The sequence below is a fragment of the Amphiura filiformis genome, chromosome 14, assembly GCF_039555335.1.
Source record: "Amphiura filiformis chromosome 14, Afil_fr2py, whole genome shotgun sequence".
NCBI lineage: Eukaryota > Metazoa > Echinodermata > Ophiuroidea > Amphilepidida > Amphiuridae > Amphiura > Amphiura filiformis.
This window is the reverse complement of record NC_092641.1, coordinates 66,284,054-66,303,344: the sequence shown is the minus strand read 5'-3', so window position 1 is coordinate 66,303,344 and position 19,291 is coordinate 66,284,054. Positions and strand designations below refer to the sequence as shown.

The window sequence follows — 19,291 nt, the reverse complement described above, 5'->3', positions numbered from 1 at the left end:
CTGTAAAAATAAAAACACAAAGTTCAAAACCACTTTGAAATAAAATTGAAATGTTTTGATAACGACTGGTTCCGTGGTAATTCGTCGGGTCACAGCTTTCCAGGCAAATAATAGAATTGTTGGTATACAATACAATCGACATTTTAATATTCGTATACTGTAATTGTGTAGTCGGGCGTGGACCTGCCATTGTTCATTTCTCCTATACTATTCATGCCATTTGCTAATACGTATGTACATGTGTTGCACGATTCAGAAAACATGGAAAAATGGCTACCAAAATAAACGCTACTTAAATGCAGCTTGTTTTGTCAGATAAAATGGAATTTTCGTTTTTTGAAAATGGATATATCTGTATCATGAATTGAATATAGCAGGTGTATGCGGCATCATGGGGCTACAGGTTTTATTTAATTTGTTGGCGATCTGTGTGATAACAATACTATTACTTCCTGCATATGCAGCCACAGGTAAGCAATATAATCGTGTGATTCAAATTTAATGCAAGCTATGATTAACACGCCTCATATTTCACTATACGTGTGATCCGCTATATATCACGATGATGTGGTAAAAATTACGAGGGAAAATCGCGTAAGGTGTATGCCTTATGGTATTTGTTAAAATAATTATAAATTCTAGGCCTACTAAATTGCTGGTTTTGTTCATGTATTTTATTATTTTACAAATGTGGTGCCAACATATCCGATATGTAGGCTTAATTGAATATTATGCATAAGCTTATTTCAATTTGACACAATAATTATATAGATGAGACATGATATATTCGTCAGGTAGGTGTGTTTGCGATACAAATGTTGTGGTAATTCGTGTTGTTATTGAAATAAAACACGTAAAACAAAAAGGTAATTTACGAGAAATTTATGTAGGCCTATATTATGCTATATATATAAATCCAGTGTGTTAAATTATGTTCCGAAAGAGCGTTTAATCTTTTTAAAATGCATATATATATCTTTAAAAAAATATATTATTATTGAGATTGATAGATAATCGTATAAAAAGGGCATATACTACTTCCGGATACTACTTGACTACTACTAGGTCATGTAGGCAGCAATTTTAATAATTACAGGCGCAACAATCTTATAATAATAATCGTCATAAGTCTATTTATATCTGCTCCTTGTTTAAGGTTATTAATTATTTTTAACTGTTGTGATTTGGTAGTTCACAGCATCTTACGAATGGTAGTGAGCTTTGGCAAAAAATGCATTGCTCAATTCATAGCGAGTGTGTAGAAGAATTAAAATATCATAGATATACTTTTATAGGTGCTGCGGTTCTTGAGTTACGTTGTAAAGAGGGCTGAAACAACAACACTTTTGTAAAACGTACATAACTCATTAACAACAATAAATTAAGCAAGTTTGCAAAGTATACGATTTGTAGAATGAACTTTTGCAAAACATCAAGGTGTCATTTTTCAATAATATATTGATCTAGATAATAAAAATCGATTTTTAGGTTGCTTCGACCAACAATACCTTGTCTACCCTTAAACGTTGCAAATTGAACTTCTGAAAATGTGTTCACTTATGAAAAGCCTTATAAATAACCAACAAATAAACCAAACACACACAATATAATAAACAAGTAAGCACAAATAAATAACAACAAACAAAATTACTACAGTGAGTGAGGGGGTGAGGGGGTGAGTGGGGGGGTGAGTGAGGGGGGGGGTGAGTGAGTGAGTGAGTGAGTGGTGGATTGAGTTGAGTGAGGGAGTGAGTGAGTAAGTGGGGTAGTGAGTGGGTGAGTGGGTGGGTGGTTGGGTGGGTGGGTTGGTGAGGGAGGGAGTGAGTGAGTGAGTGAATGAATGAATTCTGAATGAAATTTATACTCATATCTTGAAATTTCAAGAAGAGTATGCCTATAATAGTGCATGCAATTTAATAACCAGGTAGGCCTACCGGTACCCGGTTTAATGACAGGTATTTTAACAAAGTGCCAAACTTGCGTAAAAACAACTTGACCACCTTGGAAGTGTATAGCCTATAGCAGTCTTTTTGTCTAGTTTTTTTTTAGTCAACACTATTTTGCTATACTTTGCAAACCATGATGAGGCCTATCAAGAACCAGTGTTATCATAACATGCCCCTATTTGTAACTGGAACTTGTATCTAAGTTTTGCAGGAATGGGATTTAAGTATTAGAGCCGTGAGCCAAATATGATAGGGAAAGAAGCACCTTGCTTCCCCAGTCACGAGAGGGAGGGAGAAATATGAATATGCAATTTCAGTAACGTCCCAGAATCCTTTGCAAACACACCCAAAGTACGTCATCACATCATCATTGCGTACGTTCGACCAGTAAACCGTGCGCATTGATGACACATTGACGATGACGTAGACCCGGGGGGGGGGCACTTCCATGACAGATATGCATCATGTGCCTCGGGATAGACCCCCTTTTTCAAACCGGCTTGTACCCAATGACCCCCTTTTTTTGTGTTATGGTCCTACCTATTACCCAATGACCCCCTTTAAAAATTCATGTACTCAATGACCCCTTTTTCTATTTCCTGCTATACCCAATGACCCCCCTTTTAGTTCCCAAATTTAGGTGGTATTTGTGTTCTCCTCCAGAAATAATGAGATTTTTCACATTTCCAAGGTGGTCAAGTTGTTTTTACGCAAGTTTGGCACTTATATACAATGTTTATGTGTACTTAATGATACTCTTTTGGCAATCTTGTACTCAATGACTCCCATTTTACGTTTTGTTACCCCAATGACCATCCTTTTTTCAAAGTTTCATACCGAATGACCCCATTTTTATTCAGGTTGTGTACTGAATGACCCCATATTTTTGTAATTGTACATTTGACCTGAATGCCCCCTACTTTTAACATGGCCGAGGTACATCCCTGCCATTTCAGATAGGGAGTGCCTCCCCCGGGGACGTAGATTCTGTTACTTTGTAAAGAATTCTGGGATACTATACCGAAATGGACAATCGCTGAAGGCTTGAAATTACTGAATGCCACCCCATTGTCAAGGTCAAAAGGTAAAAATATGAAATTATTTTTTGCAATACAGCGTGGATAAAATAATTCAAAGTGAGTGTCATTGATATGCAATTGACCGATAGTAAACTTGCATGAATGAACTATGAAATACGAAATACAAAAGTATAACATTTTTTTACAAGTTGTGTCTGCATGATTTGCACAGGCCTACCATCTATATATAGCCAAAACAAGTTTGTGGTCTGAATACGTAAAATTTTGCGAAAGGTGTTTATTTTTTAAGAATCAGGGGTAGCAGCACTTCTAATCAGTGTCGAGTATACAGTATAGTAGGTTAGAGGTGAAAATTAGAAGTTAGGTAATATCTGATTGATTTTCTTAGGATATTATTTGATTTCTTATTGCTTGTGAACAACATATGTGAAAAAATCTTTTAAGAAATTTGGTCATCATTTTTGCTCAAAAATATTTTTTTCTGGATTCTCAAATAAAAAAACCCAAATGCGGTAAAAAAAATGGATGGAGGTGGGAAAGAGAAGGGAGAGAAACTGAACCGCCATGCAAGTTTGACGAGTGTCGCGTTGCAGCTCGCTCCACTGATCTTTTTGAGCGTTTCGACAGTATTTTTGTGAGACATGAGAGCACATCAGACATATCGAATTGCATTATGAATACGAAGAATGTCTTTCTGATATCAAATAATTTTCATTTTTTTAAATTCACAATATAATACAAATTTTATGACATATTATTCAAATTTGATATTTTTGATATATAACAGTGCTCGAAGTAAATTTTATAAATCTAATGATATATTCTTAAAGTGTATGTAGCTGCTGGGAGGAAAAGCCGATGATCAATTGAAAAGTTTGACCTTTCATATTGAAGATATGGATTTTTTTCCAAACAAAACGTTTTTGTTGGTGTTTTGGGACAATAAAGTTTACTTCGAGTACTGTTAAATATCAAAAATATAAATTTTTAATCATTTGCCATAAAATGTGTATTACATTGCGAATTTCAAAAAATTATTATTATTATTCAAATTTGATATTTTTGATATATAACAGTCCTCGAAGTAAATTTTATAAATCTAATGATATATTCTTAAAGTGTATGTAGCTGCTGGGAGGAAAAGCCGATGATCAATTGAAAAGTTTGACCTTTCATATTGAAGATATGGATTTTTTTCCAAACAAAACTTTTTTGTTGGTGTTTTGGGACAATAAAGTTTACTTCGAGTACTGTTAAATATCAAAAATATAAATTTTTAATCATTTGCCATAAAATGTGTATTACATTGCGAATTTCAAAAAAATTATTATTATTATTCAAATTTGATATTTTTGATATATAACAGTCCTCGAAGTAAATTATATAAATCTAATGATATATTCTTAAAGTGTATGTAGCTGCTGGGAGGAAAAGCCGATGATCAATTGAAAAGTTTGACCTTTCATATTGAAGATATGGATTTTTTTCCAAACAAAACTTTTTTGTTGGTGTTTTGGGACAATAAAGTTTACTTCGAGTACTGTTAAATATCAAAAATATAAATTTTTAATCATTTGCCATAAAATGTGTATTACATTGCGAATTTCAAAAAATCAAAATTATTTGATATCAGAAGGACATTCTTCGTATTCAGTATTCAATTCGATATGTCTGATGTGCTCTAATGTCCCACAATAAATACTGTCGAAACGTTCATACCCCATCCCTTCAAATATTTATGAAATCGGTTCATAGACTGTGCTGTGCACAGTCTCTCTCTAAATGTAAAAGAGTGATTCACTTATAAAACCACTCAAAAACGAGTGAAATGGAGGACAACACATTTTTAGAGTTGTTCTTCGTTTAACTCCTTGAAAGAGTTTAAATTCACTCTTTTAGAGTGGTTTTTACTCTTTTTAGAGTGGTTTTAAAGTTAAGAAACACATTTCATTCTTTTTAAGGGGTCCTTATAAGTGAATCACTCTTTTGGGGAGTGAGTTTTCACGCAGACTTTCGGATGCTGACTTTCTCTATACCTACTTTTTGCTGTTTTTGTTACCCATCAGTATACAAATTTTCAAGAAAAAACACCCAAAAAGCACCCAAATTTGCCATAATTGGGCGCTTTAATGGCATTTTTGCCCAAATGCGCCCAATTGGGCGCATTGGTATCCACTGAAAACCCACCCACCGATATACCAAAATCACTGAAAAGGTACCCCAAAACCGTGGCACATAGTCTATGGGTATAGGAAATTGTTAAAAAGAAAGCGACAAAACGGATAAAGAGATTTGTAACTATTGTTAACAAGAATGTTGAACATGAACTTAATGTGATTGGTTCAGCAAACTCTCTTTGGGAATTGATGACATTGACGTTGAGGTCCGATAGTACAGTCAAGGTCAGGTCAAACGTCTGTATCATGGAAATACATTGGCAACTGTTTAAATTTAGAGTATTTTTAGAGCAATATGCAATTCCTTCTTTTTTATTATTTTTTTATTTATTATTTATTTATATCGTATTTATAACCGCAGTGGGTGACCGTGCACTAACGCTATCCCCCAAAGCAGGTGGTATAGGACACGTGACACGTGACGTACGAGGCTGACGAAACTACAAGGCTGACAACCTGACAAATTGAAAAACAACATAGTACTTTCTAACATCATTTTACGTTGACACCACATAACACACTTAGAATTGTTCAAAACCCTGCTTTAAAATTTGTTTTCAAGAAAATGGAACTGCGCAACCAAACTTCTCCACTGCATAGAGGACTTGCGTGGAATCCCTATCTGACACCAAATACCAAAAGGGATAATAATTCCATCGGTATAAAATAAATCACTATAAACTAATTTTAAACCACTGTTAGAAAATTGCTTATAATAACATGGTCTTTTATTAGTACAGATGTGCTGATTATTCTTCCGAGTACATGTACATTGATGGAAGGGACTTAAATTTTCTGTATTAATGAAGTATGATTTTAGCATTGCCTTTATAAGAGATGGACACATTAGCGTCATTTTACTATAGTTGTTCGTCTTTGTACTTTGTTAATCACAGATACTTTGATAACGCTTGGAAGTCGTTTTATTATAGATTTCTAGAAAGAAGAAGTGAAGCACAAATCTATATACATCAAAACACAGTCATTATTTACAGTTTGGATCAGTGTCAGTCAAATGTAACGGTGTTAGTAAGGGATCTATAGCGTAATTTTACTTAGTGAATTATTGTATACGCCTTTTCGCCAGCCCATTCGGGGCTGGTACCTATTTCAGGTTTGGGGTCAGTTTACTCAAGAGATTATATTTTAGTGGTATTGGAATGATTTTTTTTTTACTTTTTGTGGTTAAATTTTTAAATATTTTAAATATTTTAATTCGATTTGTTAGGAAAAGTAAGTATGTTTTGCCGTTTCAACGAACGAAAACGAGTGAGTATTACCAAAGTTATGTTTGAACTAATTAATTATGACTTTAAAAGTTTAAAGGCCTAAATGTAACAATAATAGTTAATATATATAGCATCATATGGTCAGCAGAAGAAAATCTGACATCACCTATGATGTCATATCAGTGTCCTTGACCGGGGTCCTTACTCCTTGACCACTGAACAGCGTGATATCATGTTGATAACAGATCTATAGAATCAAAATCTTCATGATATCCCCGGATCATATCACAGATTCTCAACAATCTGTGATCATATGGACCATATTGATGTGAAAGTAGTTATCTATCATCCTGTGTCGTTTTATGGATAAAAATGACTCAAAATGTTATTGATGAAATGGTTGCTATCATAAACATCAGTTTTGTCTTTTCAACGGGAAAAATCCGATGCAAAATAAAGTTTTTAGGGCCTAGCTATAATATGGGCATAATTTATGCATATAGTATTGAACAATGTACCCCATTTGACATGCACTTATAGATAAATAAATTGTCTTACTTTATTAATTTAATAACTTCTTTATTTTAAATAAAATGACACATAACTATTTGATTCATAAAATTACATTCAACAAAATGATTGAAGAGAAAACACACAAGGCACTAGGCAGACTGTTATAGAATGGAGTATGTAAGATGCCATGTCCATAGCTTCGCAGGAGTTTCCGACTAGCAATCAACATGATCAGCACATTCAGAAAAACACAGTTTAAGAGTGAAGATTGTAGTGAGTAGGCCTAACCAGTCCTTTATAAATGTGCTGGCCACTATCTATTATAATATAGTAGGCTTAAACTATACATTGCGAATTAATTAAGTTATTTTAAAATAAAATGTACATGTAAGTTAACTCAAACCGGCAGTGTATATATCGAAAGCAGTGAAATCGGACATTCCTAAGCGAAGATATTGAGTTCGTAAGTTCTGGTATTACAAAATTGGAAATTGAGATATCGTGGGTAAAAAGCTGAAAAGACAAAAAAACCCAACGACAACAACAACAACAACAACAACAAAACAAACAGACCAGAACAATTTGGAGTACATGTAATGAATTAAAAGAGTTGACATGAGATTAGGAATTAATGTTTTCTGCTGTTTCAGTGTGCATGTTCTCATCGTTGATGGTTTGGTGGACTGTCATGTAGATGTAAGCGTGATCCTAAAAATGCCTTTCACATTGACCAAAACTAATTACAAGACCTCTTCTACATTGAGGCTGGCTTTCCCTTTTAAAGGAATTTTTATTACTTTTTAATCACAGATACTTCTGATTACGTAACACTTGGAAGACGTTTTGTTCTGGGGCTCTTAGGAGGAGATGAAGCACACATTATACTTATATACAAAGTGTTTAAGGGATTTATGGGGTAATTCTGCTAATTGTACGTCTTTTTACTTTTTTAATAACAGATACTTCTGATTACGTAACACTTGGAAGACGTTTTGTCCTGGGTTTCCTGGAAGGCGGAGATGAAGCACACATCTACGTCACAACACAGTCTACATTCCCAGTTTGGGTGAATGTCAATATATCTAGTTTGTCGTTCATGGAGAGGTTTACGGTCAAATCCAACACCCTTATACCCCTGCGACTCCCACATAATGTTAACTTTATTGGAGATGGGAAGCAATTAACAGTAGTCTCTGTAGAAGCCGAATCCCCAGTGTCTGTGTATGGTGTTACAAAGACGGGGAATAGTCTAGGAGATGGTTTTACAGCAATTCCTGTACATAATTTAGGGAAGAATTATTATATAGGGAGTTATATACCAGACAGTGGTAACGCAGATAGTAAGAAACAATTGTCACAGCTTGCAGTAATCGCAACTGTAGACTCTACCACAGTAAGAGTGCACACCACAAGCACCATAACAAATATACAACTTGCCAAAAATGAAGCGTATCAAATTCAAGAAGGAGGCGATCTAACAGGTTCCTTTGTTACAAGCGATCAACCTATAGCAGTGTTTACAGGAGTGGCGTGCGCCACAGTGCCTTTTGGTAAAGGGATTGCCAATATTTAATAGAACAAATCCCGGATGTTACAACTCTTGGGCGACAATATATTGTGGCACCGCCTCTTGACGAGTCTCGTGTAGGATCCAGCTATGTTATTCGTGTCATTGCGACAACCCCCAACACTACCGTAGACATTTTAGGGTCTTCAAGTCATTCCATGGTCTTACAATCGAAGGAATATTACGAATATGAAGAATTGGGCTTTAATACAACTCTAATAATCGCCAATGAACCAGTACTAGTCATGCAATATACTACAAGCCCTAACTCAGTGACAGGGCCATCAATGTCTCTGATACCATCCATACAAATGTACCATGGTAACGTGGATTTCTTCGTGCCTCAGAGTGACAATCAAAATTACGTCAGCATCACTGCCAGATGCAGCGACGGATCAAACTTGATGCTTACTAACACTCAGGATGAAATCGGGAATGATACTCTAGTAGTATGGGATAGGCAGTATACACGTGATCAGATGTGTGTATATCAGAAGTGGGTATCCGAACCAGGGACGTATCAAGTGTCCGTGAATCAGTCGATAAGCGCCCGCTTCTTTGTTCTTGTTAACGGCAGGAGTTATGTGTCGTATGCGTTACCAGTTGCCTATCAGAAAGGTAAGCAAAGGATTGGCCATATATGGTATGATGATAAGTATGGGACAGGCTGATTATTCTGTCTCAGCATTTCATGTTAACAAGTTTTATTCCAGGGCTTCTCAAACTTTTTGTCCAAAGTTTTTTCCCGTGACCCAAATGCCATAAGAAAAACATGGCGTGACTCGACACAAAGCATCATAGAAATGCTGTCATGTCAATTTGTAAGCGCTCTTTAAGCAAAGTCATTGTTCATTGTTAATTTACAACCGTATGACAAAACAGGTGAAATTGGTAACTTTTTGCACAAGATTTGCAATTTAAAGAGAATTGGTCATTGCTCATTGAAATGAAGCTAGTATATGGACAATATAAGTGTGTTCTTTTATTTACCGACCAAATCGCAACAGTTCCAATTCCTTAGACCCAATGGATAGATTGTTAAAAGCGCTACAATCTAAAATGGATAGCTAAAATCTATATAGTTGTTGAATAACATTTTCTTACACTTTAATCTGTTACATATCCACAGAGGGAGACGCATGCTCCAGCAATCCGTGTTTGAATGGCGCCACGTGTTTCAACCGTCAGTCTCGATATGACTTTCTTTGTCTTTGTCGGCCAGGCTGGGAAGGAAGGAACTGTCATATAGGTAAGATGGAAAAGGGTGTGGCTATTTTAGTCCTGCAAGTAGTACCGTCGGCATCCCAATCGAATCATATCAACCTGTTGGACCTACTGCCGAGGCACGATGCATGCCGAGTGGTTTTCGTGACGGAATATACCATAGGCATCAGTCATTCAAATTTCACGATTTTTTTGCTAAACGAATTAATCTGCAAGAATTCTGTGTAGCCCCTATATACATACACATTATGTAGCCAGAGGTTTCCAAAGCTATAAAAATCTCATCTTATTTTGTGAAAATTGAGGGGGATGATGCTGTAGATCACGAAATACCCTTTTAAATGGGAATCTATTCTTTATGCAAATCACACATGTTGGTTTTACACATTCCAAAATGGACTTAACTAATAATTTTGTCCGAAAGTGGACATAGACAGTTCTGGCTTTAAGCCCTCGATATAACATAATCTCCTTATATTAAATTTGCAATTTAATTTCATATACTTCACAGTTATAGCACCTCACGTATGCCACAATGTTGTGTGTCAAAATGAAGGGCGATGTTACGCAATAGATGAGGATGAACAGAGTGATGACGATCACGTATGCCTCTGTCAATATGGATGGGGAGGAAAAGACTGCACAGAAGGTTAGTAGCAATACACCCAAATGCATCAGAAATACACCTTAATGTATTAGGAATACACACAAATGTATATGGAATACACCAAAATGTCTCGGAAACACGCCCAAATATACCAGGAATGCACCCAAATGTGTAATATACCGAAATGTCTAACAAAAGCACCAAATGTGTCAGACATACACCCAAATGTACAGAATGCACAAAAAATGTTTCAATAATGTATTAGGTATTTCATAGGAAGAGGAATACACCCAAAAAAACACCTAAATGTATAAGATATACACCAAAAAGATATCATGTTTAGTTTTTCAAAATCACTTTCCATGGACTTGGGTGGGTTTTGTATTCACGTATTCAATTACGCGCAAAAAAAAGACAATTTTACACAATTTTAGCTCAAAATTAAGTTAAAATTTTGTATTCACAGGGTTATTTTTCAATTTCATAATCAACATGACATGATCAAGGTGTTTAGAGGTCTAAACAGACTATTCACAGGGCAATTCTGGTCGATTTCAGCCCCCGGTTTCTGTCTAGGAGACGAGTTGGCCAACATCATTCGTCTGGGAGGGGGCACTCGATATACCCGGCCTAATATGCTACTCATGATGCTACTGCTCAAATGATGTGTTTAGGCAGTCAAGTTAGCTCAATCGATAAGGCGTTCGACTATGGTGCGAGAGGTTGCGGGTTCGAACCCTGGCGGTGCCTATTACGCTCTCGTGGAAAAATTGAGTTAGCTTGAAATTCCCTTGGACAAGGAACTTACTGGTAATTGTCTCGTTGTAACCCGTACGAAACTCGGGGACCTGATCCTGGTTGCGATTGCTATTTGTGGAATGTCTAGGGTGTGCGCTCTTGAAGCCGCAAAGTCCCTGAATAGTTGTTAAATGGTTTATGGAATGATGTGGGGCCGTAGTGGTCAGCGACAACCTGTAAAGTGTGCTGAGGCTTGTGGATCAACGTCTAGGCGTTGTGCCTGTGCGTAGCGCACTATAAATCACTGCGCTTTTTTTTTTCTTTTTTTTTCTGTATACAAATGTCAGTATTCCTACAAAGTTTTTTCAACTAATTTTCTAACTCCATAGATGTGGTGAACGAATGTGATGAGTTGGAGTTACCATGCGGTGATTACGGCACATGTACGGACGCTATGGGAAAGTACACATGCCAGTGTGACGCGGGATATACCGGCACATTATGTGAAATGAGTAAGTGAGCAGACGATGGTCAAAATTTTCTTTAAAAATTCAAAAAAATAATGTATAATTGTACATTTTCATGACCGGATATGGAACCACACACGGAAAACATCTAGTTCCTCTTTTGATGTTTACTAAGGTATGGCAAGTGTGGCCTTCAGCACGTAAAATTAGGAAAGCTATTTAGCATAACAAAGGGTTAGTTTCCATTTACACTGTAGAGCAAGGAAAGTGGTTTTTTTGCATAGTAAATACACTATAAAATCACCGTGCGACGAGATGTTGGCCTATGTTGGATGATGGACAATGCATTAAAATGAGTACAAACAAGCCTTGTATTAGTTCAGTGGTTCTTGAGATATATAGCATTAATTTCCTTATTACACAGTCATGAACTTTCTAAAAAACATCCAAGTTGTGTGATTTTGGGTGTATTGTATACATTTTCTTTTCAAACAATACCCAACTTGTGTGATTTGGGTGCTTTTTCAAGTAATTGCAAATTGTTATGTCAATTCTTATATAGAAGGTAACAATCAGTTATTCTAGGTAGTACAAACTATTCATTATTTAGAGTGTTGTTGTTTTTTCATCAAAAGGTTGAGCATTGTATTTCTGTTTCAACCCATGTATTGTCTCACCTGTTGCTCACAACACAACAACCCTGAACCACAATGATATCTCGAAAATGTAAATCTGTGAATGTTCATTCTTTCAAGGAGTTGAACGAATGACAACCTGTTTTTAGTGGAAAACACTCTAAAATGAAAGAAAGTACATTTTCTTTAAGCAATATTCACTATTTTGGGAGTATACAGATTACTTTTTTCAATCCTTTTAGAGTGAAAATTTTCCACTTAAAAAAAGGGTTGTCCCCTCCTCCATTTCCACTCTCTCACTCTTTTCCCCCACTCTTTCCACTCAAAAAGAAACTGATAATTTTTTACAACTTGTGAATCACAAGGTCATATCTTAAAATTGTGTCGATCAAAATGAACCAAAATTACACACAGGATTACTTCAATACTCTACTCAAAACACATGTCAATAACCAAGCAGTTATCCAACTGACACAACAGCAAAATGCACTGTCATGGGACAGCTTCCTGGACTTCCTCCACTTTCATAGCCCAACATTTGGCACCAAGAACAAAAAATCCGTGATAATTCACACAAGATCATTGCACAGATGATAAAACGGTGCTGCTTTCTGCTTTTCATACACTTTTTCATGAAACAGGGCTGGGCTGTGAATGTGGTCCAGGAAGCTGTTCCATGTCAGTGCATTTTGCTGTTGTGTCAGTTGGATAACTGCTTGGTTACTGACATGTGTTAAGAGTAGAGTATTGAAGTAAACCTGTGTGTAATTTTGGTTGAATTTGATGGACAGGATTTCAAGATATGACCTTGTAAAAAATTATAAGTTTCTTTTTGAGCTCAGTTTATATATAAAACATGCAAATTAGTACAAATTATATAGTGATTATACACGTGTATAACCGTTTAAAAACATTTTTGTCTTTGATGGGTAATCCATATTCTTAAAAATATATTTCAAATTGTTTTCAATCATTACTAGATGTGCGACCTGGAATTTCTCAGAATGGTACTGCAGGAGTCATCGTGGTAGCTGGAGTTATTGTTGGATGTCTGTGTTTAATAGCCGTCATCATCAATGTGGCTTTTATTACCAGAGAAAGGTAAATCATATTTGAAACATGTAATAAGATTAGAGGTCCCTGAATTGAACCTGGGGTATCCCAATATAGTTACAAAGAATAATGTTTCTGGAGCTACTCAGAATGATACTGCAGGAGTCATAGTGGTAGCTGGGGTTATTGTTGGGCGTCTGTGTTTAATAGCCGTCATCATCAATGTGGCTTTTATTACCAGAGAAAGGTAAATTAAATTTGGAATATGTAATAAGATTAGAGGTCCCTGAATTGAACCTGGGGGAATCACATAATATAGTTACAAAGAACAAAGCTTCTGGTGCTGCTCAGAAGATAGATAAATAGATTTATTTATGAATGATACGGCAGGGGTCATAGTGGTAGGTGGGGTCATCGTTGGGTGTCTTTGTCTAATATCAGTAATGTGACATTTATTACCAGAGATAGGTAAATTAATTTTGAAACATGTAAATAAGATTAGAGGTCCCTGCTTTGAACCTGGGGAATACCATATCGTTATGAATACGGCAGAGTGACGAATCCGCAAAATCGCTGTTCTGAGTAAACGGCGTTTGAATATATTGGTACCATTCCATCGGCCCTTCAAAAATATGAGAACATTCGTGAGCACTCATTTGAAATGTATATTATAGAAGTGAATGTACCCTAATTATTTGCAATATTCGCAAGTTCTGTAACAATCGATATTTCCCTCAAAACAGGTATTTACAGCTATTCGGCTTTATGCTAAATCCAAAAGTGTCAACTGCTGCGCAAAGAGTTGTATACGGGGACGAATCCGCATTCAACTACGTGTAAACTATAGCACTCATCCATGATTTGGGGATTTTATGTTAAAATTGCTGGTTGTTCTAAAGCTATAGCTCCTAAACTTGGTATATAAGTTATAATTAGTCATCCCCGTAATATTTAGTGAAAACTCCAGTTGAAATCAAGAAATTTAGAGTAGATATAACAATATTGGCCTATATTTTGTGTATAATTTTCTGTGATTTCCCAATTTTGCGACGGCGCTCTGACATAATTACGCCATAGCGATATCATGTGGGGAATGTTTGTACTTATTTTGCTATCACCGGATAGAAGATACCTATAGCTACCCATTGGTATCAAAAATAACAGTATATGACATGTAACATAAAAAATTCTGAGTTTCTAGCTTTACTATACAATTTATCAGCCTGTTTTGTACAGCTAAGTATACGATTCGTCTTTGGTCAAATTCATTAATCGCACTTAGGCGCGATTCGTCCAAATCACAATTTCAATATCTACGTCGGGAAGTAAGATTTATCATTAATTTTTGATGGAAATGAAAGATCGCTTGATACATAATCACAAGCATACAGTAACTCATTTTGCTCAAAATGCTCGATTCGTCACTCTGCCGAATTCATAACGATATATAGTTATACAGAATAAGACTATTTTAATGTCAATTGTATCACCTCTCTTGCCCTTTGATCCACACATTTTAGGTACTTCGAATATGTTATAATCAAAGACAGAATTAAAAAGACTAGTTTGCGTCTGACGTGACCTGTCAATCAAACTCACCACGAACATTCATAGGTTAGTAGCGCGTAAAAGGGAGGTAGATTGATCCGGTGCCGATCGGAGAAAATGAATCGCAGAAAATGGAAAAATTATAGTACTTTTACAAGGCAAAAAGCAACTTTTCTAGGCATTGTTAACTATTACTAAGACCTAACTTTTGAGACGGTTTGTACATTATCCACCTTAAAGCCTTAATGTACGATCTTTTTAAATTTTTAGATTTTTCTTTTTTTCTTCTAAAATGATAATATACAATCATTATGAAAGTTCCCAATACATTTGGACGCGAAAAACATTGGGAATTTGCAAAGAAACAACATCATAATCTTCACCTCTATCACTCGAAACATCTCGCACTATTTGGATTAGGACAGCGAGTGTGGCTTCAGAGTTAGTCTCCTACGCGGCCAGTTTGGTTACGCTCCCTCCACATGTGGAGGGAGCGTAACCAAGCTAGTTTTGTACGAGACTACGGTTTGCGATCGTGGCCGACATAAAGTCATAATCTAAAAAAATTATGACTTTATGTCGGACCAACAGAAATCGTCCCGTTTTACTACAAATAGGACGAATTTGACAGCTTGCTCATAGATTTAAGTTAGAACATGTGTAAGTATTACAAATATGCCAAAAAATCGGTTTTGAAAAAAATAAAGGTAAATTCTGAAAAAAGATCGTACATTATGACTTTAACATCATGGTCTATAAGAGCCTTAGCAACATCCTCCCACTGCCTTTGTGTAACATCCTTTCCACAGTCAGTAACAGTCATGGCTACTCCACTAGATCCGCAGCCCAAGGTTATCTTGTCCCTCCAAATAACCGAAGTGCCTCTGCCAAAAGGAAATTTTCCTCCAGAGGTGCACTGTCCTTTAACCATTTCCTACCAGAGTCAAAATTCCGTTGCCAGCTACAGTCGGTTATTTTAAATAATGCTTGCTAGTAATATTTCACCTTATGATGTCCTATAGTGCAATATCACTGTTTTTATATTGTTGTTTGTATGCAAATTTTATGCCTAGCTGGTCTAGTTTTTATTGTAATTCCTAATTTTGTTAAATTGTGCGATATATACTTAATGTAATGTATTTTAATATGTATTGGTTACTTTTTGATGTTTTAAGTTTGACCCTGGGCCAAACTGAAAAACAGTGTTTACACTGAGTTTTGTAACCCAGGCAAAAGAAGTTTTAATAAATAAATAATGAATAAATAAATAAAATTTGAAGGTGCAAAATTAACCATAAGACACGCTGTTTTACCGCCGCGTGTTACCTCTTCTCTTTATTACATTTGAGTTTCTATTTTATTATATAATCTAACAAATGTTCAATGAGAGGATGACGTCATTGGATTATAATTACTGAATTATGGATAGGGTATTCCCCAAGGCTCAATCTAGGGACCTCTTATTACATTCGATATTTTTTCATTTTATTTCCTAATCTAACAGATGTTCAATGAGAAGACGACGTAATCGACAAAGAAATCATCATATAGAGGAATTCAGGAATAATGATTCAATGAGACGTCGAAATCAACAACAAAATGAAGGGGAAGAACAGCAGGGAGATGGCAATGATCAAAGACACGAAGATCAACAGCGACAAGAAGAAACAAGCGAAAGAAGACGCAGTCGACGGCAAAATGAAGAGGGACAGGGAGAGACGACCGAAAGAAGACGTAGCCGACGACGAAGCGAAGAGGGACAGGGAGAGACGAACGAAAGACGCAGCCGACGGCAAAGCGAAGAGGCACAGGGAGAGACGAACGAAAGAAGACGTAGCCGACGACAAAGTGATGACCAGCCACATCAACAGCAAACAAGTGAAAGAAGACGTAGTGAACGTGCAAATGGAGACCAGCAGCAACAAAAAGAAAGAAATCGACAACAAAATGAAAACCAAGAAAGACGACGCAGTCAACGTCAAAATGAAACGCATGAACAGGGTGGGAATGAAAATGCGGCATTTAATAATGATGATGAAAAGACATGACGTGCAGGGAGTTAGCTATTATATAAAAAACACTTCGTAAAGAGAAAGTCCACACTAGTAGGCCTAGGGATCATAATTCATGTAACGATTGATAATCTCCACACTGGGGTCGACTGCAGATGACAAGTTTCAAATTCTTTCTAAAAATTCAAAAGAATCAACATTAAAATGAGTACAACAAGCGGTTCAGCGGTTCTTGAGAAGATATCTCACACCTTAGACTTTTTAATATGTTGAAGCATTAAACAAATAATGCAACTTTTCCCATCGCACTATTTTCACAAAATCGTTAAAATCTGGTGAGATATCATTTGCAGCTATCAAATTTCTTTTCCCGGTTTATTATAATTTCAATGTTCTCAGTCATCAAGTGACAGTCAATCATGTTAAGAATTACGACCACTCAGACTATAGTGTGGACATTCTTTTTGCGTGGTATTTAGTTTGTTTGCAGGGTTGTACTTAAGCATCAGTCCGACAGCAACTAACAGCCACAGTGGCTGATCCACTGGCTGATAACGAGTGCTGTTAGCCTGGAAACAACAAAAACATACTGCGCACAAAATCTATCCGTATACACTTAAGGGATCCAAAATGAGCGTTTATTGCGTTTCGACAGTATTTTTTGTGGAACATGAGAGCACCTCAGACCTATCGAATTGCATTCTGAATACGAAGCATGTCTTTCTGATATCAAATAATTTTCATTTTTCAAAATCACAATATAATACAAATTTTATGAAAAATTATAAAATTTGATATTTTTCACATTTTTGATATATAACAGTCCTCGAAGTAAATTATATAAATCTAATGATATATTCTTAAAGTGTATGTAGCAGGGAGGAAAAGCCGACGGTCAATTGAAAATTTTGACCTTTCATATTGAAGATATGGATTTTTTCCCAAAAAGACCTTATTTTTTTTTGGTGTTTTGGGAAAAAAATTCATATCTTCAATACGAAAGGTTAAAATTTTGAATTGATCGTCGGCTTTTTATCCCACCTACATACACTTAAAGTATAAATCATCAGATTTATAAAGTTTACTTCAAGTACTGTTAAATATCAAAAATATCAATTTTAATGATTTACCATAAAATGTGTATTAAATTGCGAATTTCAAAAATCAAAATTATTTGATATCAGAATGACATTCTTCGTATTCAGAATGCAATTCGATATGTCTGATGTGCTCTAATGTCCCAAAATAAATACTGTCCAAACGTTCATACCCCAGCCCTTAAACAAAAGCAACTAAACCTAACTTGCCAAGTATAGTAATCATAAGATGCAGAATTTTGTTCTGCGTATTTAGATACATCATTCGAACCGCATCGAAATGATTTCCCCAATTTTGAATGAAAAAAGAGAACATTTCAAAAGCGACAAATTTGGATATTTCCTCCTTTCAGGGCAATTGCCACTTGCTTTTATAACGAGTTCATTACACCGTGAGAGATCACCAGTCACTCGCTGTGCTCATAATTGGCAAGTTACGAGAAAAAGGTCTATGTAAATGTTTGTAAAACTTTTGAAATGTCCTCTTTTTTCATTCAAATTTGTATAAGTTCGGGAAATAAAGTCTTTCCGAATGAGCTATATCAAAATATGCAGAACAAAATTCCCCATCTATAATGTATTTGGTAATATTATGTTTAGTGTCTTTAAGATATTGCTAGAAAATACGGATATGCTTAATTTTTGTGCGCATTATACATGTGAGATTGGCTAGTGGCAATTTAGACTGCTCAATAACATTTCATTTTGTCGGGTATGCAAAGATTGCTTTCAAAAAATATAATCGACATTATAACAGTAACAATAATTTTACAGACTATGTTATACAATATTTCTGCCACTGTAGCTAGGTTTTCAACGCCGGTCTTTCATAGAATGATGCATACATTCATGTACAGTATTCAGTAAACGGTATAAATGGTAGGGTATTCTAAATTCTAACAACATTTGGAATAAAGATGCAAATTACGTTGTAGAAATTATTTAATGTAAGCTGGGCTCAAAAAGAAATTTCCACAAGGTCGTATCATAAAATCCTGTCCGTCAAAATGACAAAACACATGTCAGTAAGCAAGCAGTTGCCCAACTGACACAACAGTAAAATGCACTGACACGGAACAGATTCCTGGACCACATGTCACAGCTCATTTGATGTAAAGCAAATGTATCAATGTGATATTTCTTTTCTCAGGATTGCGTCACAAAAATAGCACTCGTACCCCACGAATATAAACACAACCCGACAAAGACGAACATGGACACATGCGCACCTGTGCTCCCCAACACGCTCTCACGAATACCTTCATTTGTTTTAACTTCTTCACGAGCCATAAACTCTTGTTTCCGAAATATCCAGGCTGTGACATATGATACTGCAAGCGGTTCCATGCCAGTGCATTTTCAGTTGTGTCAGTAAGTATGGTAAGGTAATATTGGATATTGGCATGTCATTAAAGTAGAGTATTCAAGTAATCCTGTG

General features: G+C 35.8%; 1 protein-coding gene across 1 annotated transcript; it reads left to right on the top strand.

Annotated features, from left to right (window-relative positions):
- Positions 1 to 246: 246 nt before the first annotated feature.
- Positions 247 to 17,376, top strand: LOC140170456 (uncharacterized). Its single transcript, XM_072193821.1, has 7 exons — positions 247 to 470; positions 7,865 to 9,090; positions 9,602 to 9,721; positions 10,208 to 10,345; positions 11,431 to 11,553; positions 13,124 to 13,244; positions 16,249 to 17,376. The coding sequence occupies exons 2-7, from the start codon at positions 8,631 to 8,633 to the stop codon at positions 16,790 to 16,792; spliced, it is 1,506 nt and encodes a 501-aa protein (XP_072049922.1). The 5' UTR covers positions 247 to 470; positions 7,865 to 8,630; the 3' UTR covers positions 16,793 to 17,376.
- Positions 17,377 to 19,291: the final 1,915 nt, after the last annotated feature.

What these genes read in the sequence shown, in the direction of transcription:
- LOC140170456 (XM_072193821.1), top strand. Translation starts at nt 8,631, where the DNA reads ATGGTCTTACAATCGAAGGAATATTACGAATATGAAGAATTGGGCTTT. An exon ending in ACCAGTTGCCTATCAGAAAG is followed by an intron (nt 9,091 to 9,601) that starts GTAAGCAAAGGA and finishes ACATATCCACAG; the next exon opens with AGGGAGACGCATGCTCCAGC. An exon ending in GCTTTTATTACCAGAGAAAG is followed by an intron (nt 13,245 to 16,248) that starts GTAAATCATATT and finishes CTAATCTAACAG; the next exon opens with ATGTTCAATGAGAAGACGAC.